General features: G+C 42.1%; 1 protein-coding gene across 4 annotated transcripts in view; it reads right to left on the minus strand.

The window, feature by feature from the left end:
* DPF3 (double PHD fingers 3) overlaps window positions 1-23,039 on the minus strand; it is a 217,672-nt gene that overhangs the window by 101,614 nt on the left and 93,019 nt on the right. For all 4 annotated transcript variants that reach the window (XR_012639930.1, XM_074955589.1, XM_074955591.1 and 1 more), the window contains exon 3: window positions 17,276-17,383. Coding sequence is in view for 3 of the 4 variants with exons in the window: in XM_074955589.1 (XP_074811690.1) it covers window positions 17,276-17,383 (108 nt within the window). In the remaining variant the exon portion in view is untranslated. The remainder of the gene's footprint in view (window positions 1-17,275; window positions 17,384-23,039) is intronic.

Below are 23,039 nucleotides of genomic sequence, written 5' to 3' on the forward strand. Positions count from 1 at the left end.
AGATCTGGACCTTCAGACAGCTCTGCCAATGCACAGCCGCAATCCCTGTTATTCCGACTCTGGGTGCCAAAACAGCATTGCCATGGTGCTTCAATCCTGACCCTCAGTACCCTCTGCTATTCCAACCCTACCCTCTACCTTCTTTCCATTCTGTCAATGCACTTCACTCCTGACCTGCAATCCCCTTCTATTCCAGTCCTGGGACCTACACCCAGTGCTGATCATTCACTCCCACCCGGCTCCACGATACTGCCTATTAACCCAGTCCTGGGCCTCTCCGGAACAGAAACTGCCAATAGTGCTGAACTGTGCAGTGGGTTAGTAGTGCAAACAAATATCTTCTGGGATCTAGTCTGAAACCATCACATTCATTTCCCTTTTGATCTGAGACAGACTGGGAGAAGCCAGGTCTCTAGTGGAAGTGAAAGGCTACTGCATTAAATCATGCCCAAATGTCTTCACAACTAAGGGCCTGATTTTCCTGTCTATCAATGCCCCTTCACACCGCACTGGCAATGTAAAAGGGGGCTGAGTGCAAGAATCAGGCCCTAAGTCACCATTAGGGAATGGCAAACCTGTCCTTGAACTAATCCTACTGGAAAGTTTGAAGATGTTTGGGAAGCAATATCTGTCTATTATCTCCCTCTCGCAATACATCGCCTTGAGTGGGGTGAATGAATTGGTGGATCTTCCTCCCTCACGTAAAGGCTCTCTTCAGGGGGCAAACTGGAGCTGTACCTCACCCCGTAGGATGCTGCAGATTAAAGTGGGGCCCACTGATCCCTAAAATGGGCCTCACTAAACAGTCTTTCTACATGTAAAGGCCCACTGGGGCTTTCCTTCGATTTATGCCACAGCAAGCACTGGCAGATTGGAAAGTCCCAGGGCTTCATCCCTTCCTGTCCTACAAAAACTACTAGGCTTGGGGGGGGGGGGGGGAGAGAGAGAGAGAGAAAGCAAGAAAGGATGTGTGCGCGCTATGGGACTGTGCAATTCCATGGGACACTCTGGGTATAAATTGCAAGAAAACCCCAGGATGCCTTTGAATGATCAGACATTTCCCCTGGGCCCAAGGGAAGGATCCCTGGATGCCACTAGCACCTACCTAATTGTACAGCACATGAGGTTACCAACAAAGGGGGAGAGAAATAGGGTTGCAGGGACTGGTAGCAGTCCTCAGAACATGGTTAAGCATTGTAAAAGTTGCCCATTACTAATCTGTGTGTTTTACAAGCAGAATATGGTAGCCTAGTCTCTAATAGACATCACAGTAAAAAAATAGCCCTCCCGTTGATTGTGTCTCAGAAGTAATTTACACGTTTATTTCTCAGCACAAATATAAATCAATGGCACATATAAAACATTGTACCTTCAAACTTCAAACTTACAATACCTGGCTAAATTCTGGAGCAGCTAACTTCCCCCAGGGCATCAAATCCTAAAGTGATCTCTCCCTCTATTCTCCCCTCCGAAACCATTGTTCTAATTTCGCAGTCTTTGCCATTCATTCTCTCTCTTTAAATAGCATCCTATATCAATTTAAAACAAGACGTAATGCAACTCACCCTTTCACAGCATCGGCTCATGTGACAATTATATTATAGTATTTGAGGAAAGAGATTGCATAATCCCTACATTTGACAGAAGTCAGTAATTCAGGTGGTACGGTGCTGTGGAGCTAGGTGTGATCTAGACATCTGAGCAATGGACAAGGAATTAGGAGCTGCCAAGTTCTAGTCCTGGCTCCGGTGTCAATGCTCTCCATAGCCTTGAGCCAGTTACAGCCTTTCCACCTCAGTTTCCCCATCTATTAAATGGGACTATAATTACATACCTTCTCAGGGAAGGGTGGGAGTGTTAATGGGATGTGCTAAGTGTTATTACAGTTTGCTAAAAAAAATGTAAATTTTAGATTCTCCTAAGGTAATTTGTGGGATCTTGTGAGATTTTGCAGGACTTCTATAATATCCCATAGGACACCCTAGAGAGCTTGTAGTGAGAATTCCCCACATTTTAGTCAGGATGTTTAATAAGCAAACTGCACCACAGAAGTGGGGCAGGTGCTGGGTACTGTTGCAATTGTTGCTAGACCAATTGCTTTAAGCAACTTTAATTGACATGCTCTAGAGGGAAGGAAGGTTGTCAAGAGGAGTTTCAAATGGGACAGGGAATTGAGCATCTTGGATGCTGTCTCTAGTCCTGCCACTAATTTGCTGTGTGATCTTGGGCAAGTCATTTACCCTCTGCCTGCTGTAGCGTGGAGATAATCCTTACCTACCTCACAGGGTGTGGTGAGGCTTGTTTAGTGCTTGCAAAACACTCAGATCCTCAAATAAGAGTGCCTATAAAGTGCAACATATTATTATAGCTGCTTGCAAAGGTTTAAACCATTTTTTCAGTGAAGAAAAAGAAAGTGCAAAACTTAGTCGACTTTATTTGCACACATAGCAGATAAATGGCCAATTGATAAACCTCTAAGAATGAGGATACTTACCCACATTGATAAAGGCCAGACAGATAGCGATATGTAATTTCAACGTACTGTTACAAAGAGGCACGCTTGTAATGCAAACATTGACACTTTCCTCCAGAGGTGCCAATAAGTATCTTTCTGGCACTGGGGAAAAGCACAACAAATGTATCCTCAGCTCTTGCCACCACATGAAGATGAAAAACTCCAACAGCCCCATAAAGATTTTAGATTAAAATGTGAACTCTAGAATTAATACCAAAATGGGTAAAACAGGAAGATTAATGGCAGCAGAGACAATGCAGATGGTGAAAGGCAGCCTGCAGGTTCAGCAAGACTCTGCATGAGGGAGGAGGAGGAGGAGCAAGAAGCAGCAAGGGGTAAACAAGGTGACATTCAAAGGCAGTAGAATGCCCTCCAAAAGGCCAGCCAGAGGGCAGCTGTGGACACAGATGGGCCATCTGGGGTAGGCAGGCTCATGCTAACATGGCAATAATTACTTCTTAAAAATTGGCAGGGAGGTGAGAGGGCCAGAAGCAGATAAAAGTGATTTGTTCAACGTGCAGATAACACAGTAAAAAGGGTGGCAAATAGGAAGACAAGGATACAGAGAGAGAACATCTATTTTAAAAAGAATGTACGAATGAGAGAGACTGAGACCCCCCACCAGGAGCCCACTGTAAGGAAGTTTCCATGGTCACGTGGTACATTGGGCCAACACCACAAATAGATTATTTCCCAATGCTAATGTTTTTCCCAAGGCTTTATTACGAGGTTTAGGGAAAAGAGGTCAGAATTAAAGAAACAAAAGGGTTTTAGACAGTAAATAGTAAAAAAGCTCAGCTCAGACTGCAACCCTGCCCTCCAACACCAAGACATGGAATTCTGACTCTTCAGAGACTCCTCTGATTTGACAGAGTTCCCTGGCTTTCTTCTCATTGCCTGAATGGGCCTTCAGCTTCCAGCCATGCTCCATTTGTTCCATCCTGTGTACCTCTGGAAGAGATGTACCAGGTTTTATAACTATTTGCTTGCTGGTAGAGAAATGGAGGAGCAAGTCCTCCCTTACCCACTCTGACATAAGCGTGGCTTAAACAGGCTCCGGTGGCTTTCTCCTCTTCTATTCCAGGATAGCAACCCTTCTCCACATCATTACCTGAGTTCATCCTTCAGAAAAGAATGAAACTTTTTACAATCCACTTCCTGGTTTCTATCTGAAACCAGATTGATAGCACTGGGGAAATGAGGAGCTATGACCCACCCTTCCCTCTGAGCTCCAGGCTCAGGGCCCTAACAAATACACAAGAAGAAATTGCCCAGTCTATTGAAAGGTGCTGACTTTTCTTTCCCAAGAGCTCCCAGTGACAATTTTCTCTGTCACAATAGCACTTTATAATACACCTAGAGTGTTGATAAAAATGCAGCTACCTCCAAGGGTGAAAGGCCAGCAGGTGGCCACGCTACGTAGTATAACAGTTTGGGGAAGGCAAAATATTGCCTAAAGATACCAAGATAAAATTCCTACTCTTTAAACATTCCCTGGAATCTTCAATGTCCATATAGAGCAGATAGCAGCTCAGTACTTTACATCTTTTCTGAAAGACCTTCTTGCATTAAATTGCGCTGAACCCAAACGAAAATATGAAGGGCTGAGTTGCCCCAACAGGGTTTGAATGTATGTTTCTTGAGGGAATCTGACTCAAACCTGATGTTCAGATCATTAGAACCAACCCATAAAATTAAAAAGTAAATGTATTCATCTATTTATTAAATGTATCAATCAAACATCACTTTGGTCCACATGTAATGTGTTTAAATTCATCAATGTCAGTTCTAAATGGACTCCTGCAAAATAAGTCAAACATGTAGTCATCCCTCATCCCCCGCCCCTACATACACACCCTGAGGCAAAAGTCAGAGAAAAAAAAAATAGGCAATCCTATTACACTGTGCCCTGAAGGTCAATAGACTGTCTCTGTCAATCCAACAGGATAGTGAATTCAGGAGTCCTAGACATCCCTCCAAGCCTTTCCAGCAGCCTTTAGACCATCAAATCTAGGAACTGTTAGCAAGAGTGTCTGAGCTGATGGCAAATGTTGCAACAGCAAATAAAGTGTAAGGTGGTCTCTTAGGTAGCCATACCATTTGGCTGTATCTAATACTACTATAATAGACCAGGACAGGAGCAAGTAGATTCAATGCATACTTGAAAACACTAGATGGGGTGAAGGAAGGAGTCTTAGGAAGAAGTGGGGGAGGGAATAAGATGAAATAGCAGCAAGCTTGTATAATCATGCCATTGCATATTCAAGCCAAAGTACAACAGACTTGTTTTGAAAATTGCAACAAAATGTATGAGACATAGATGTTGTTAGCCTGCATTATGCCCTCTGTCTCTCTCTCACACCTCCTCCTCATCTAGCAGAGAGGAACTAAACTGTGTGATAAAGCCCTAGACCCTAATAATGTCTGTCCTCTGCCTCCACTTCACCTTACCGAAAATGGCAAGGAGGATGGATGAAAGTGGGGGAAGGGAGAGAACTAACATCCAAGGGGAAACGAAAGTGAAATACAAGAAGCTAAGAGTTGTGATCCTCCTGTATTACCTTTCATTCGACTAAGGATGAGCCAAAGGAGCTGCTGGGCTGGGCTGCAAGATTGATGGCTGCAGGCAGACTCCACAGTGAAGAGACAAATGACTGGTCATTCCCCTCTGATGCACAGAGACACATCCATCCTCGCAGCCATACCAAACCCAGTCATGCTCCTTTTAAAAAAGGAGAGATAAACACTGGCAGATGGAGGCACCTGGGTGTCCTTTTCCCGCAGAAGTACTCTGAGTTCCAGGAGAAGCCCTGTCCATTCCCTAACATCTGGTTGTGGGATTTGCTAGCTTCTCTCCCTCCCAGAACAATCATCCATCTCTGGAACAGAGTGCAGGTCAGGGGAAGCTGAAGAGAATGGTATGACAAGCTCATCAATCTACACATGCATATTTGGTTATTTAGCTTTCTTTAAACTGTTTCTAAACTGCTACCAATATGAAAAAGTGAATGGTGGAAAGGGCACAATAACTATTAAAATATTGTCCATGTACTAAAGCAGTAGGAAACTAACTAAGATTCAGGACTGAAAACTGGTTCCATCTGTAGCATTTGCTAAGTTCAGGTGTATTTGGGGTATCATTGCTAGCAGGAACGGTGATTTATTTTGCTCATTTGGATATCAAAACAAAGCCCCACAAAAGTATATACAAGTTCATAGATTTATAATGCTCTACTCCGGGACCTCGGTGTGGAGCCACTACTCCAGATCGAGAGAGGCCAGTTGAGGTGGTTCAGGCACCTGGTAAGGATGCCCACTGGGAGGCTTTCTTTGAAACTCTACTGGGCACGTCCCATGGAAGGAGGCCCCGAGGCCAACCCAGGACACGCTGAAGAGATTAGATCTCCCAGCTGGCCTAGGAATGCTGGGGAATCCCTCAGGAGGAACTTGTGCAGAAGAAAGGGAGGTCTGGTCCTCCCTATTCTCCATGCTGCCGCCACAACCCTTATCAAGAAAAGCGGCATAAAGGAAAAAGAAGACATAAGAAAGAAGAAGATATTTATAATGCCATCCCCAGTTATAGCAGCTTCAGAGGATACTCAGTCTTGATTCTTGCTCCATTCAATTAATAGTGTGTTTGCTAATACCGTCCTGGTCTATAGCATCACTCACAGTTACAGCACTGCTGTTTTCAGTTTTACAGCTGTGCTGCTACCTCACTTCAGCAATGCACATTACATGGCAGATGCACCAGTAGCATCATTCACAAATGTCACATCCCTCTTTACATTCCTAGCTTCTATGAACTTAATTTTATCATCATGTATCAAGTATCTCTACTGCATCACTCCTGGACATAGCATCACTGAAGTCAAGAGAAGCTACAGGTACTCAGCACCTCTAAAAATCAAGCCACCTGCTGAGATGCCTAAGTGTGGATTTAGATGCCTGACAGTATGACCCACACTTGTGAACATCGGCTTTTCTTCCTATAACACAAGGTCTGTTCGTCTTTTTAAAGGTCTTCTCTGTAGATCCATAGGTCCTACACAGGGTATTTATTATTATTATATGTATTTCTAAGGCATCCATCCCAGTAGTATCTAGGTGCCGATACCTATATTTAGAAATCGTTCATTTCTCTCAAGGAGGAGGAGTAAAGTTTCCATCCCTCCCCACCCCATTAAGGGCCAGGCTCTTAGATGATCTAATGGATGCAGCTCTATTGGCTGGAGTGACAACCATTTACACCAACTTAGGCTCTGGCCCTAAATCATCAACTTCTTTTAAGAGGAATAAAATCTTGTGCATTATAAAAGAGTGATATCTAGGTCTGGGAGGTGACATTTAAAAGAAACCACACACATGCCTTCTCCCTCCCAATGCACAGTACACACCTGTCCTCCTTCTCCCAAGGAGATTATTACTGACAATGTGCTCAGAGGCAAACACTGGTGGTGTCTGAATTTTGGTGCATAAAATACTTGTATTTATTATGCATTTAAATGCAAGGAATATTGAAATGAATTGTAATCCAGTAAAAACATATTTAATATCCATCAGGTACAAGATGATTATGAGGCTGTAAAATGTTGACCCTAGAGAATGAAAACAACAGATTTAAAGTGTCCACTGAAGAGGGAACGGACATGTAGTGGAGAGAAAACTATCACCGAGTTCTCTCTTGCTCAGCAACTAAGTAAAGCTTGGCTTGTAACATTTTGAACTGGACCTTAATGTTAACATTTATTGTTTATTCCTTTATATTATACATTGGAAAAAATAATCCACTATAAATGTTATAATATTTCAAGCTACAAAACAACTTAATTTGCCATATACCAAGAAGTTAATAAAACTGAATACATGAAATTGCCATATTATTGAACAAAATGACATTCCGCAATCTCTCTTATTTTTTTAAGAATTTCTTTATTATAAGTGAGTATACAAGGAGTAGTACATGGTTTCCTGGTCTAGCAGTCCTTCAGTTTTAGAGGGTTCAGTCCTACAAAATGCTGAGTACTCAGACTCTAACCCAGCAGTTCCATTGACTTCAACGTGACTATTTATGTGCATTATGTTACTTGTGTGCTTAAGTGCTTTGGTGGGATGGGGCCAGAGTGATCAACACCTTGCAGGATCAAGCCCTAAGGTTTTGATCCTGCACACACTTTTGCATGCACTGAACTCAAGGGATTAATCACATGCCTAAAGATACTCACATGTATAAATGTTTGCAGGATTGGAGCCACAGGGCTCAATCCTCCAGATCTTACTACCAGTCATAGGGCACCATTCTCCACTGCTTTGCATCTTGAGTAGTCATTTACGCCTGTGTCAAGTGGAGGGTGCCAGATCAGACTAAGAGGGCTTAATTTCATTAACAAAAAGTCCCCTTTAAAGGCACCTTAAAGAGAGTGTAAACAACAATTAGAGCCACTTTAAGGCCCCTTTAACACTGCCAGAATGGTGTGAAGTGGCCTTCCTGCAACTGAAAATCAGTCCCAGAGCATTTTACAAGCAATTTGCAAAAACGTAAATGACTACACAAGGTGCAGAGCAGTGGAACGCCAGGCCTGTACTGCTTACTACCATGAGCAACTCCATTGTCTTCCAATGGGACTCTTCATGGTAGTAAGCACTGGGAACAGCAGTGTTGGCAGGACCTAGTCCAGAGGCAGTACAACGAAAAGAAGTTTATTTTAGACCATTTTATTTAGCCAGAAATTCCAAATTATTTTGAAGCCTGGTTATTCTCTCTCAGCTGTTTATTGGTAGTGAACTGTAAAACTGCTGGGGCCAAACGGTCCTCAAAATTACACGGATGTAAATAAGGAGGAATTATTAAAGTCAATGGAGTCACACCGGTATAAGAGTAGCATGAGAGAAGAACCAGGCTCCTGTACTGTCAGGACTTTTTCTGACTTCAAGTGTCATGTGAGACAGAAGTTGCTCAAGAGAACAAACTTTGAGAGATAAATGAGTCATCTTCAGCAGAGCGGGCATGTATCACTCATCTCATGTGACACTCAGGCGTTTGGCAGCCGTGACACACCTCCTTGTTGGGATGTCCTACATCCAGAAGAGTAACAGGCATTCCTCTACACTTACAGCTTTTGAGGGTGTACCAATGCTGGGGAGAATTCTTTTATGACATTTTTATACAGGCTAAAGCCCTAGCACGGATGCAGGTAAGTGGTTTTGCTGGTGTAGCTTATTTTGTTTGGGGATCCAGAATAAGCTATAATGGCAAAAGCATTGAGTTCTTCGCTGGCATAAACTGTATCTACACTAGCAGGGTTTTCTAGATATAGGCAAACCTTTTCTCATGTAGACTAGGCTTCTGGAGTTGCTCCTCCCTTTTGCTAAGAAGCACTGAAGTACCTCTTAAATGGCCTAATTTCAAGGGACTTCCCTTATTTTAGTCCTCAGGTTATCTACATTCAACACAGATTTGGTATCTCCCCCCCCCCTTTTTTTTTAATTGAAAATTACTTACACCCAGAAATAAATAATTGTGAGAGTAACATTATGGAAAAAGTTATTTCCTGTACACTAAAGGAATGAATCTCAACCATTTTACACTGCCATCAGGAATAATTCATCTCTCTCATTCTGAATCTGTGCTGGAACTAGGGGTGCTGCCGCACTCCCTGGCCTGAAACAGTAAAAAACAAACACCAACATGGTTTCCATCAGCAGCACCCCCCCATAAAAATTGTTCCAGCACCCCTGAGTCTGCATCACACACTGCATCCCACATTTGAGCCTTGGGAGGTTAAGAGGTATGTGCTGAGACACCTTCTCTGCAATATGCCAGGCAGCTTCTCTGCTTCAAGCTGCCTGCTCTCCCTGCTGGATCTCAGCCAGATAAGCAGCAGGCAGTACGGAAGTGGGAAGCTAGAGGAGGAGGAGGACGACTTAAGGAAGTAGGGAGAATGCACAGGCAAGGTCCAACCTCAGTTAACACACACACCCACACCAGCTATCCCAGGCACCTGTTACCACACCCAGCTGCCTTAGGCACTCCAGGCCAGCTCCCAAAGAATTGCTCAGCACTTTGCAGGATCAAGCTCTACATGACGAAGGGTTCTGCAGAAGCCATTATTAGCTTCACCAGTGCCATTCATTCCTCAATTTAATAATCTTCTCAGTTAACCTCTCTGTAATGAGAGTAACACACGGGAGTGCTTACAAGAAACTGAACTTTTATTTCCTGGCACCAGTCACAGGACCTGGGTCACAGTTCCAAAGTTAATAGACTTGGCAGAGAACAGGGGTCAGTAGCTAAAGGCCCTTTATTTAAAATGTAAAAAAACATGGGGCAGATTCCTATCTAACCTCTACAGACCAATGTGCTCTCACAGCTTTGCGCCCTTCCAGTGACACAAAGCAGTTGGAGTGTCCCATGGAACCGGCTTTATGGCTTTATTCAGCTACACAAGAGAAAATGTGAAAGATGTAAATTTTTAAAACCCAGGAAATAAATAATCATTTTTTAAAATTTGGGAAATTCCAGAAACAGAAAAGTTTATATCCAAATCTAATTCAAGTTACTGTGTGGAAACAATGTACATATCTGACACATCATTAACAAAATTAAAAAAAACACTTAAAAGCAAGGAAACTCCTAGTTAAGGACATCACAAATCTCACGCCATCCACATTAAAAACAACAACAACAACCACCACCAAATTGGCCAAGAGGTTTTTTTTAAAAACGGTGACTAAGTTTGGATGCTTCCATTTTTGGAGGCCCAACTTGAGAGACCATAAGGGTGCTAAAATTCTGTTCACTCATCCTCTGAAAAATCAAGCTCCTTTCAAGTGTCTGAAGCTGGGCAGATCATTCTTGCCAGATATAACAGAGTCATCCATATTTCAGCACAACACAACTTTAACTCTCATTCAAGATGAATATTATCTTTCCAGCTGCAATCTCAAAATATAAAATACAACAAAAAACCCTTTGAAAACAGAAATGTAAAAATTATATATGTTCAAATTAATGGCAGTTTCACACACAGGACTTTTTTGTTATTATTTCCAGGTTTTGCAGTTTTTTCTTTTAACATCTTTCAAATTTGCTTTTGTGTACCTCAAAGAAGACAATTTTTTTATATTTAAAAAGTATGTGTCATTCATTTGAGGCCCATATACACATAATTGTGCATGCAAAAATGCAGGGTCAGCTACGTGCCTCATTCGCACTCTCTGATCCAGCAAACATGTAAATACCTGCTTTACTTTAGTCATGCAAATCATCTAATTGAAGCCAAAGGACTGCTCACCTGATTACAGTTAAGCATGTGCTTAAGCATTTGCAGCATCAGGACCACTGGATAACATTTTAAAAAATAGCCTCCTAAAAATTTTAGGTTAAGTCATATTTGAAAAATCAATAGGACTTTGGCTCCTGAGTGCTTACCTCACTTTTGATAATGGGACTTGGAGTGCTTGGGAAAATTTTACCCCAAACTACCCTAGTTTTGCACACATTTTGTACCTGGTCTAGATTTTCTAGGAATGGTGTCTCAGGGAAAGGCCTAGGTGGCCCAGAAAGATACAGAATTAACATTTCCCTAGTCCTGATTATTTGCTACTTTTGCATTGGCCTGATCCACAGCACACTGGAGTTAGCGCATGACTTCAACTGGCTTTGGATCAAGCCACTTGAGAGATTCAAAGCCCCAGCGGCTTCTTCGGGAAGCCCTTTTCCTAATTGTAAGAGCTGGCTCATCCAGGCAAGAAACAGAAGCGACACCATGTGATTTATGAGACCAATCAGTGCTAACGAACACACGTGTAATTTCGAATAGCAAGTATCAAATACTTGCCGTGAACTAGTCCATCTCAATCTACAGAGGAAAGGGGGAGAAAGAGACAAAAAGTTAGTCCCATAAATTCCAAAGACAAATTGAGAAAATAGCAATGTACTTGCAGATAGTCCACAAATACAAAAAGTGGTTTAGCTTTACTGACTTAATTCTCCACCAAGAATTATTTGCTCATCTAGAAACGGGTATGTTTGATTTTCAGGCATCCAAGATCATGAAATTCCATTTGGGGCAATATTACACACTCACTCTCATGCCCTTGAACCTAAAGAATTAAATTAGAAGGCTAAGAAGTTACAGCTTATCACAAGGTAACTGCTTCCAGCAAGGATTGTACGTGCTTTAATTCCCTTAGGAGGGAAGTTATCACAGCTTAGGCAGCCCTGGTAGCCATACAATGCACGGCTCACAGAAGGTCAGCACAAAGCAAAAAGAGTTACACTGGGCAACATCAGAATGATCTTTACAACATTTACCCTGCTCATACAGCCTTACAAAATTCTACTCTTTCACTCACCTGGAGTGATTTTTTTATTTATTTATTTAGGATGAATGAGTTTAAATAGTTGTTCTGCATCATCATCCTGGAAAGGGTAGATAAGCAGATTTTGCTCCTGGGCTGGTAAATTTTCATGACTGTTTTGCAAGGCTGTGTGTTGATGACCAAAATGTGGTTTAAAAACCCATAACAAACAACATGTTTTTAATTTATATAGTCCTTTTCACTTTAAGACCTCCAAGTGCTTCACAAATATTCATTAATTAACCCTTGCAACACTTCCCTAACATAGATAAAATAAAACAAGTATTATTACCTCCATTTTACCGACAGAGAAACTGAGATAGCAAGATTTGGACTTCATTCTCCACTGCATTGCGTCTTGTACAGTCATTTACTCCTGTACACACATGGGTATAAAGTGCTGTGGGCCAGATGCTCTGGTCCATCAAGTTCACTTTGCAGCATATAAGAAGAGCAAAGTGAACAAACTGCTTAGAGATTTGGACTGGAGGGAGAATCTCTGCTGATCTAACGATGGTGGAGGTAGCGTAGACAGGGCTAAGGATGTGTATAAGGGGATGGGGAGGGGGAATGTATCAAGGGGCAGGAGACCCCTCTCCCACTAGCATAGTTTACACCTATGGCAGAAGTTAGAGTAAACCCCCTCCTGCTAACTTCTGCCAGGGTTGTGTGGATGAAGATCAGGGCATGACAAACATTTCCCAGTGGCAGCCGCTGGCTGCTAAGTACAAACTGGAGACAGAAATAGTGGAGAATAGGAGCTTACAGTTCCAACTGTGCAGTGCTTTTGCACTCACTAGTCATCTACATGCTGTCGTGCTTTGCTGAATCAGAGCTGCAGGGACTTGTCCAAGGGCACAAGAGGAATCAATATTTACTTTAGTCCAGGTAAAAGCTAAAGCTGGTCCAAAAAGGGGGGAAATGTCAATGAATTTCCTCTTATCCATTTTTCATCAATGTTTTCCAAACAGACTTAGAACCGATTAAAAAAAAAAACAGGAGCGGACCAGTTAGAAATTCTACAAAACAACACAAATGGCTCATTTTGCTTCCAAATTTCAAACATTTTGAAATTTTCTGACCAGCACTAATACAAAAAAACAAAAAACAAACAAAAAAAAACCTCAGGAGTTCCTGTTCCCAGTCTTGTGCTCAGACTATGAGGCTGAATTTCACTCCAAAGTGATCTAGAAAGTATTATATCTGCATACATGCTGTACAACCACAGGGTAGACTATATCCATATGTGCATTATATCTGTTGCTCTTCTATTTTGGCATGCAGCACTGTACCCTATAAAATACTTCATGAAAATTAAAGTCTACTCCTCAAAATGTTAAATGTTTCACTGCTTGTCCTTCCCTCCAAGTTTACTGTACGTAGAACAGATGGTGGAAATCAAGGGATAATTTTGAGATATTCTCTAGGTCGTCCAGACGTTGTAGGCTTGATGCAGAAATTACAGGGTGAAATTCTATGGCCTGTGTTATGCAGAAGTTCAGACCAGATAATCGTAATGGTCTCTTCTATGTGTCTGTGATTTATCCAAACCTAACATTTGACCTAACTGTACCATAAAACTGTCATAGTTTCACTGAGATTGCCCTAAATAAATAAATACATTTTAAAAAAAACAAAAACAATAAACCATTCTTGTCACAGAGAAATCTATACAAAGAAATAAAACATACATAATGGGTCTAATTCTTCTCACACAAGTTTTATACTCATGTAAATCCACTAACTTCAACGGAGTTACTCCCAATTCACATCTGTTTAAGTGAAAGCAGCGTCAGGCCCTGCACACACTAATCACATGCTATTTGTTGCTCCCTCTGCTGGCCTTGCAGCAGCAATCCGTACAGACAGATGCCCATACAAGAAAGTAAGCAGAAATAAGCAGGGTTCGTTTCAAATTCTGCAACAAACTTAAGGGCTGGCAGGTGGAACCAGTGACTATCATATGGAAAAGGAAAAAAGAAATCAGCTAGAAAAAAATGTTATTTTTAAGCATTGGAGAGTATGTTACAAATAAAACCTTCCATTGTTTAAAAAAATGCGTAAGTGTTTGAATGAAAAGCAGATTTAAAAAAAAACATTTTAAGTTTAAGATTTGGGGGAATACTGCCAATATAATATGGATTGGTAATGGGTTATAGAATTCCTCACCTTTAGATCAATTCCAGTCCCTGTCAGTAGAGATCAAAAGTTATTACCATCTTCTGGCTGTCAGGTCAAATTTGGGTGAAAATTTAGCATTTTCAATAATGTTTACAGAACCTGAGATCAATTCCTACACAAAAAAAACATCACTGCGGTGAAATTAAGTCTGCAGGCACCTATCTGAGGTTTGGACTCTGGTAAACAACAATTTTTAGGGTCTCGTAATTCCAGTGCACCTTGCTCAATTCACTTTAACTTTTACAGAAATGTTCTAATTTAGCCACAGATCGAACCTACCAATTTTGATTACAATATAATCTTTTTGCAGATTTTAGGGTTTATAATATAGCAGAAACTCAAAGGCAATTATGGAATAATTAAAAAGTTTCCATGATTTTTTTTAAACGTTAGTGAAAACAAACTTTTCCCTCCAACATTTTTAAGTGAAACATTGCAGTCTTGCACAACTGTATGAGAACAAAGAGTGTAACTAACTAGAAAATGACTGGAACCAATGAAGAAACTTGTTAACCTATTTTAGTTGGCCAAGCTGAGAGAAATGCTAAAAGGAAACAGTCTACACAGTGAAAAGTAGATTTCACCTTTTTTTTCTGCTCTAATAATCAAGGATGTTATTAGTAACATAGGTAAGGAAAATTGAGACAAAGATGATCTCATGGCTAAGGCACTGGACTGGGACTCAGGAGATGTGGGTTCTGTTCTTGGTTCAATTTCCAGCTATTGCGTGACCATGGACCAGTCATTTAACATCTGTATGAGTAAGTTCCCTGCTACGTAGTTGTGCAGTGCCTAGCAGAATGGGGCCCTAACTCTTTGCTAGGTCTATAGCCCCTACCAGAACATAAATAATAAAAATACTAAAACTGTCTTTTGAAAATATATGATTTTAACATGACACTATCCATTTAATGCACCCAATCCTGAGAGGCACTGAGCTCCTGGGCTATGATAAGCAACCTTCATAGGAGATGAGGGCACTCCTCACTTTCCAAGAAGAGCTCAGCACCCTTCAGGATCAGGTGTAATGTCAGTTAGAGGATTTGAGGTGCTTGGATGACGGGCACTACAGATTGGCTATAAAGATCCATGTGCAATCATACACAGACGCACAGTGATTTATTCCCATGAGCCATAATGCTTATTTCTTAAGATATGAAAGATCTCACCATTGAAAGATGGAGTCCAGCAGATGTGAAATTAAATGTCAAATATTTAGTGTAATTCATAATTGCCTGGTAATACAAAGTGATAATGATGGCTATATTGTCACTTTAAGTAGTTACAGCAAATGAACTTATGCAGTACTTTATTTCTGCCGCATGGTCTATGGGTTTTCATAATTAGTATTAACATAAAAATTGCTAGACTGTTGATCACATGATTTTACTACAGCTACCCATGCAACTGTCCCAGTCTACAATGGCCAAAGAGAGGTCGTTGTCCAAAGGTTGCTGTAGCAACAGCTATTTAGGAGTTAGATCACAAGATGTGAAGATAATTACTGTTAAATGAAAATATTTCACAAACTAAATTCCACAGGCACAGCGCTGGACACTAAGAGCATCGTTAATTATCAGAGAGATTTTTGTGAATTGTTCATATTAGCATGGAACTAAAAAATGACAGAGAAAATACTTTAATGCAATTGCATTTCACACTAAAGCGGGCTTGTATTGAATGTATTTATTTTCGATTACCAAATGCAATACTCTAATTGGCTGAGACATGGTCCTGTTCTTTGACATCTACAGATGAAAAATGCTATACAGTGCAAAAGTATATTGTATTATCATTATTATTTTATTACAATAGAGTAATTTCTCCTTTACACTGTGTGAGATCACGATCAGTCCCCTGGTCTTGATTTTGTCCATGGTTTGTAACCCTTATTTGGCAATTACAGTACTTCCTTCCTTTTACCCATCTTATTAGTGACCTCTGCTATCATGGGGATAATGAGCCAAAACCTGGTCTCACTGAAGTCGACAAGAATTTTGCCTCTGACCTCCGTGGAGTCAAGACTTGGCTCTGCATCTTTTCTACCTCCTGCTCCACAAATGACTGCACTAAAACCAATTCCGGGTATTGTTGCTCACCACTCAGTTCCCAGACACCTTATGCTGTCAAACATTTTTTTAATATTTTGTTAATTTATATTTTCGGTTGAATGTGCGTGTTTTATACTGGCTGTGTCTCTCCTCTTGAAAACCACATACAGCTCCCAGTGTGTTCCCTCTTTCTCATAAATATATGACCCTAAAGACAGTATGCCTTTACTACTAACTGCATTGAGGAATGCACCACACTGCACTCTACCGGACACAGCTGCTGATCCTCCACATCTGCTTTACAATAACTCATTCAGCATCCAGACTCTCCATTTCAAATTAGTTTAGTGGTAAGGAGGAGCACCAAGGATAGCAAGGGTGAAAATCAAAGGGACTAAAACACACACACAATGTTCCACATCCTCACTAACTGTTATGATTAACTATTTATATTGCAGTAGCACCTATTGTGCTAGGCACTATACAAACTTATCAGTGCATGATTCTGCACACAAATCAGTGGTCTCACCCCTCTTCCTAGCAAAGATTTCACAACAGAGGCCATAGCGAATCTTCATGTTACTAACACTTTGGCAGTCACTATAACAGGGTTCAAAAAAGAACTAGATATGTTCATGAAGGATAGGTCCATCAATGGCTATTAGCCAGGATGGGCAGGGATGGTGTCCCTAGCCTCTGTTTGCCAGAAGCTGGGAATGAACGACAGGGGATGAATCACTTGATTTCCTCTGGGGCACCTGGCATTGGCCACTGTCAGAAGACAGGATACTGGGCTGGATGGACCTTTGGTCTGACCCAGTATGGCCATTCTTATGATAACCGATTGTCCCTTTATATCCTTATGAATGGAAGACAAGATTCATATAAGTGGGTTCAGCTCCTGGTGGTTTCAATGAGAGTTACACCCACTTATGCCAGGGATGAACTTGGCCTGCAGACTTATATTTATTTTATTTTCTAAAAAAAGAATGGAGATTTTATCAAGTCCACTGCATAAAGAGAAGAAGAAGGAGACAGGCCAAGACAGAGTCCAGAGACTAAGCACCAGTGCTGTGCGTATGCCAGTCTTCACTTGATCCACGACACCTCAGTGAATGCAACACAGAGGAGAGAGAAAGTGAGAAAAAAAACACAAAACACGTACCAGGTTTAATTTCCAGAAGCTTCAGCCTAGAGTCCTCAGGAGGATGTAAGCGTCTCTTTTTGCGCCAGCAGCGAGCAGGATATGTGTACAGCTGACCTGGGGCCAGTCCTGTGGGTTAAAAGCAAAAAATAAATGTGGTCCCCTTCGCATTTATAAATCCCCATTATTTTCTCAAGCATCTCTGTTTCTCCATTCCCAGTATTACCATACTATAGGGGTCAATCCTGCAAAGTGAGAAGCAGCTCAGACAACTGAAGGCATTCGGCATCCCAGAAGCAGCTCAGCATCTTGCAGAATCAGCCCTACAGAGAAGGCACATGTCTCACTAAACGTATTTCACTCTGCACAGGGGTTCACTACAACCAGAGTGCCACTTAAAAAAAACAACAACAACAAAAAAGAATTATAACCGATAGGATGGGAACGGCTTTAACCCCATGGACACAAATGGTCATTTTTGAACAACTTGACAATAATCAAACCTATGTCAATAATGCAGAACAATCCTACCATATGGTGATAGCGGAGTGGTCTAAGCCAGCCTTACATAAAAGCAAAGAACATTCACCAAACCAGGAACAAAATCTACTCCCCAAACCAGATGTTGATTATGAAAAAAACTGATACCCTACTTACTTGTGAAAACTGGGCCATCCCAGTTGCTCACCCCAAAGGAAAGAGCAAATCAAATTTGGCAAGTGCAGCCTAAGTCTTCAGTTTGAAATATGGAGACTCCCAGAAAATAAAGTTCAAATCCCAGCAGGGTCAAGCCACCCTTTATCCTCTTGAGGCAGTGTGACAAAGTTCCTCCTCTGCCTTGGTGGGTCCTGCACTCATTTGCGGATTTTCTCACCTCAGAGGTTCACGGCAGCCCTCAGTTTGGCCACTTTCGTGGCTCAAATATGCAGTTCACTCAGTTAGCCTCATCACTGGCCAGCATGGGGAAAGGAAGAAGAACAATCCCCACAGTCTCTGCTGATCCACCTAGTGGATCGGGGAACAGGCCAGAGTCTTTCCCTTCTGGGGGAACCCACAGTCCAGGTCAACTCCTCCAGTATCAAGTAGGGAGTTGGGGGGATGGGAGCAACCCGGGCCCGCCCTCTACTCCAGGTTCCAGCCGAGGGCCCTGTGGATTGCAGCTGTCTACAGGGGCTCCTGTAACAGCTGCATGACAGCTACAACTCTCTGGGCTACTTCCCCATGGCCTCCTCCCGAAACCTTCTTTATTCTCACCACAGGACCTTCCTCCTGATGTCTGATAATGCTTGTACTTCTCAGTCTTCCAGTAGTATGCCCTCTCACTCTCAGCTCCTTCCACCTCTTGCTCCCAGCTCCTCGCACACACTACAAACTGAAGTGAGCTCCTTTTAAACCCAGGTGCCCTGATTAGTCTGCCTTAATTGATTCTAGCAGCTTCTTGATTGGCTGCAGGTGTTCTAATCAGCCTGTCTGCCTTAATTGTTTCCAGAAAGTTCCTGATTGTTCTGGAACCTTCCCTGTTACCTTACCCAAGGAAAAGGGACCTACTTAACCCGGGGCTAATATATCTGCCTTCTATCACTCTCCTGTAGCCATCTGGCCTGACCCTATCACAGCAGATAAACTGAGCACCAACAAATTCACTGGGGGATGGGAGGGGCTTTTGGAGAAGATCCTGAAAACAAAGTTCTTGTCTGCCCTGCATGGATTGACACCTCCTGTAAGAATGGGGGTTGGCTCTGGTGGCCTTAGCAACAATTTCCCTTCCCTGTTATGCAGTGTGACAGTTGTTACACCCTACCTCAGAGAATGCTGCATTTCAGTGGGTTGTGTATAGTCTATGACTGGCTTTGGAAGGAAAAACACTGAATTACCTAGCTCTTCTATAGTGCTTGACATACTTCAAGGCACTTTACAAACCTTAACTAGTATTTAAATTGCTATTATTAAGTATACATTGTGACTGGCTGTGGGTTATTGTGGAGGAGCATACAAGGAGTATAACCCTCCCACAAACATGCCTTGTGCAGGGGCATTCACAGTCTTACTTTGGTGTAAAAAATGGTGAGAAAGGAGAATCAGGTTCCTTGACCTGTTCCTTTGGGATGCGGGATTTGGGTAAAATCCTGCACCTGAGCTTTAACCCAAAACCTAACTTTTTTTTGTTTTTTTGGTAAGATTTGAAAAGCTTTGGTTCTATTGTTTCTTGGTCTCTCACAAATGGGCACTTCTAGGCTCCAGCAAAGATGGTGAATCACAAACATCAAAATACTAAAAGCTCAGCTGGAAGCAGGAAGTCCCAGAAATATTGTAGGAAGGCCTCCAGGCCAATTCGTCACCAGATGAACTCAGATAAGCTCCTAAAGGCCTCCAAACTGACCCTATGAAACTTTTGAGGGGAGCTCTCCTCTGCTATTCAATAAATCCCTGCTCAGCAGTGTTTAGCCAGCCACTAAATAAACTTTCACTTGATTCACACAGGTTTGATACCGTTTTCAAGAGGGAAGATTTACACCATTGTCCCCCACCCCCCAACCACCAATCTATCAACATGATCAAGTAAAGTGTGAACCATTGGTCATTTTTGTGGAGGAGGTGGCAAGAGAGAGGGCCTTTTACGTCTGCTTTGAACCTACCTCCCCTACTCTGACTCTGCCTGTGCCCACAGTAAAACATGTACAGTTCTTGCCCTCTCTAGTACTTGCTGGGTTGTCTTGCACTGCTGTGCCTTGTAGGGCAACCACAGAAGGTTCCAACCATTTGCTTATAGAGGAAATAGCAGAACCTGCAGTGAGTTATGTTGTTTATCTCATTAGTGTAGGAGAGTCATAACTCAAAGCTTGCGTGAAAGGCTGGGGAAGGAAGGGAAAAGAGGGAGGGAGTTATGTGCAGTGTTGTGTGAAATTAACCCTGAACTGTGTCGTGAGAGGCAGCCTTCTAACGCCTTTACAAGAAGGCTGTAAGAAACCAAGTTTATCCATGGGGCGTCTGACTCTCCTCTCCTGCTTTTAAACCATGTGTAAGTGAAAGGAGGTTCTGGATCTTTTCTGTTTCCTGTGTGCAGTGCTTCAGATGGGGGAAGTGAAGGCCAGTAAACAAAGCAAAGGGGTGCACACAACCCAGACACCAGAGTGGCTGGTGGAGAATTCTCATTGGTTTAATATTGCCACAAGCACAGCGTGTGCAGCCTGGAAACGGCAATGCTCACACCACAGATAGATGCTGTGTGCCGTCACAATGGGGCTACAAGAGATGGATGGTACAGAGAGACCCAAGGGAGCACTAAATGAGCTAATCACATCAAGGAACAGCAAAGCGAATATGGGGGAGGAGGGATTCTTGGTTTCCTTCTAAATCATTATAGTTTAAATAAAAAAGACCTCAGGTTTGGTAGCTGATGCAGATACAGGCGGCTTCAGCCTATTTAAATTCTAAACGAAACATGTCTTGCCACTAATCAGTCCTCATCACAGCCCTGTGAGAAAGGGAAACGCTATTATCCCCATTTCATAGACAGAGAAACTGAGGCACAGTGATGCAAGTATGGCTAAGGTCGACAAATTTGCCCAAGATAACAGTGAGTTAGTGACAAACCTGGCCCAAGAACCCAGCTCTCCTGGCCCTATGCTTTAAACAATGATTTAGACAATGATTCCTCCTATAAACATCAAGATAACAGTGTGCCTGGTACAAGGCTGCCTTGTGCCATCCTTGTAGCATATGCTCCCTCCAGCATCTGGCTTCTACATATAATAAATGCATACCTGCTTATGTGTGTAAGTGAGTTCAAACGGATAAAAACAACCGTATCTCACTCATAACCAGATGCTGCAGGAACAGAAGCTCTTGGGGTAAATACATTAACAACAACAAAAAGCAAAAATTAGCTTGTTTTGCCAAAGCATAATCTCTCTGGAACAGGGAGCTTTCAGATGAAACAAAACCAACGGTGGTCACTAAAGATCCCATGAGACTTTTCTCATGGGAAGGAAGGTCCCCAGAGACCAAGACAAATTCCAGCTCAGGTAACTACATTCTGCCTACCCAAACTCCTCCTGTAGTTTCAAGTGGATAAGGTATTACCATCCTTCAGAACTTATCCTAAATGATAATGTAGTGTTGATGTGCACTAATAACACAGCTTCTATATCCCACACCAGGAGTGGCTGCATTTCGGTGATCAGTGACGTGACTCCCACGTATCCTTTACTTAGAGCTGGTCTTACTTTGGGTATTGTGAGGTTTAACTAGTTAGGGCCAACCCTAGCCTCAGGACTTGTTTACATTGGGTGGGGGTGAGGCGGGAGGTGTTATGCTGGAATAGCCATACCCCATCAATTCCATGTGTGGATGCTCTTACCCTGGAATGAGAGCACCTTATTCCAAATTAGTTTAATCTGCTACCAAAATGGAGTAAACTAATTTGGAATAAGGCAATCTTATTCCAGAATAAGAACATCCACACATGGAATTAATTGGGAATAGTTAATCTGTTTTAAATTCACATGCTACCTTATTCTGGGTTAATATTTATGTACACACAAGCCCTGAGCCCTGGTGTGCAGGTGGGGAACAGTGCAAGATGCCTTCCCCCATTCTGTGCCCTGTGAAATGGCCCGGGAAAATTCCAGTCCCTGAACTTGGTGGAATGTAGGAACTGTTTCCTCCATATGCCCCTGGGCCAGCTATGACTCCACCTGGCCAGTCACAGAGAAAGGAACAGGCTGCACCATCCCAGGACTGTGGAACTGTCTACCACAAGAAATAAGAATGACCAAGGACCTCCCCACAAACAGAACTAGACACAGAAACTCACATCTTGGACTTAGCTTTCCCTCAACCTGCACATGTACAAAATGCACATGAACACACACAGAAACCAAGAGCGAGAAACTAATCCAGACATTCCCCCCAGAGTTTAGGAAGGAAGAAAGAGTGAGAGATTGTTATTTCTCTTCTTAAACACTTGAGACATTCAGATTCTATAGCCATTTAAGCACCTTGATAGATTTGCTGAAACACATGCAAAAAAGTGGGGCTAAAATGAGGGAAGGCAGCCTGCTTCCTGCCACTATTCTCATTTGCAAAAGCATCACTACAGAGTTTGATCTGAACACAACCAGTCTGCTCCCTCCACAGCTGCAAACCCCAAGAACCAAAACAACTCACCTTACTTCTGCAAGTAGGCCCATTGACTTCAACGGGACTACTCACAAGAGTAAGTAAGCAGGACATGGCGCTAACACTGCACACATGGATGTTGTCCCTTATTACAAATCACATTCCTCTTGAGAGACCCACATTTACTCTTCTGCCCCACCACCAACACCACTACCACTGCCACCACCATCTTGGTAGGATTTCATTTTTGCTTATTGTAAATGATTTACGCAAAAAGGAAACCCATGAAACACAAATTATACAAAATACTATTTTGGCTCTAAAATGAATCACACATTAGTTAAGGAGTGGGCGCAACCTCCATTATCCAACCATCAATTATCCAAAACAGAGCTATATCATCCAATGTCTATTGAACTGAGAACATCCGTTATCCAGAACCCCAATTATTTATAAATGTGTACAGTTCTCACCGAGGCAGTTGGATAATCAACCCTTCACTGTAAATTTTGGGTGTTCCCCTCTTACTTTGGGTCTTTGTCCCAAATATTGAAAAAAAAACCAAACAACTTGGCAGAGATCAAAATGTCAAAAATTCCATTCTCTCAACAAATAATGCATCTGGCTACATTCTCAATTACTTCAGTGGGAGTTTTGTTAGAGT

Source organism: Natator depressus, chromosome 6, assembly GCF_965152275.1.
Source record: "Natator depressus isolate rNatDep1 chromosome 6, rNatDep2.hap1, whole genome shotgun sequence".
Classification (NCBI taxonomy): Eukaryota; Metazoa; Chordata; order Testudines; family Cheloniidae; genus Natator; species Natator depressus.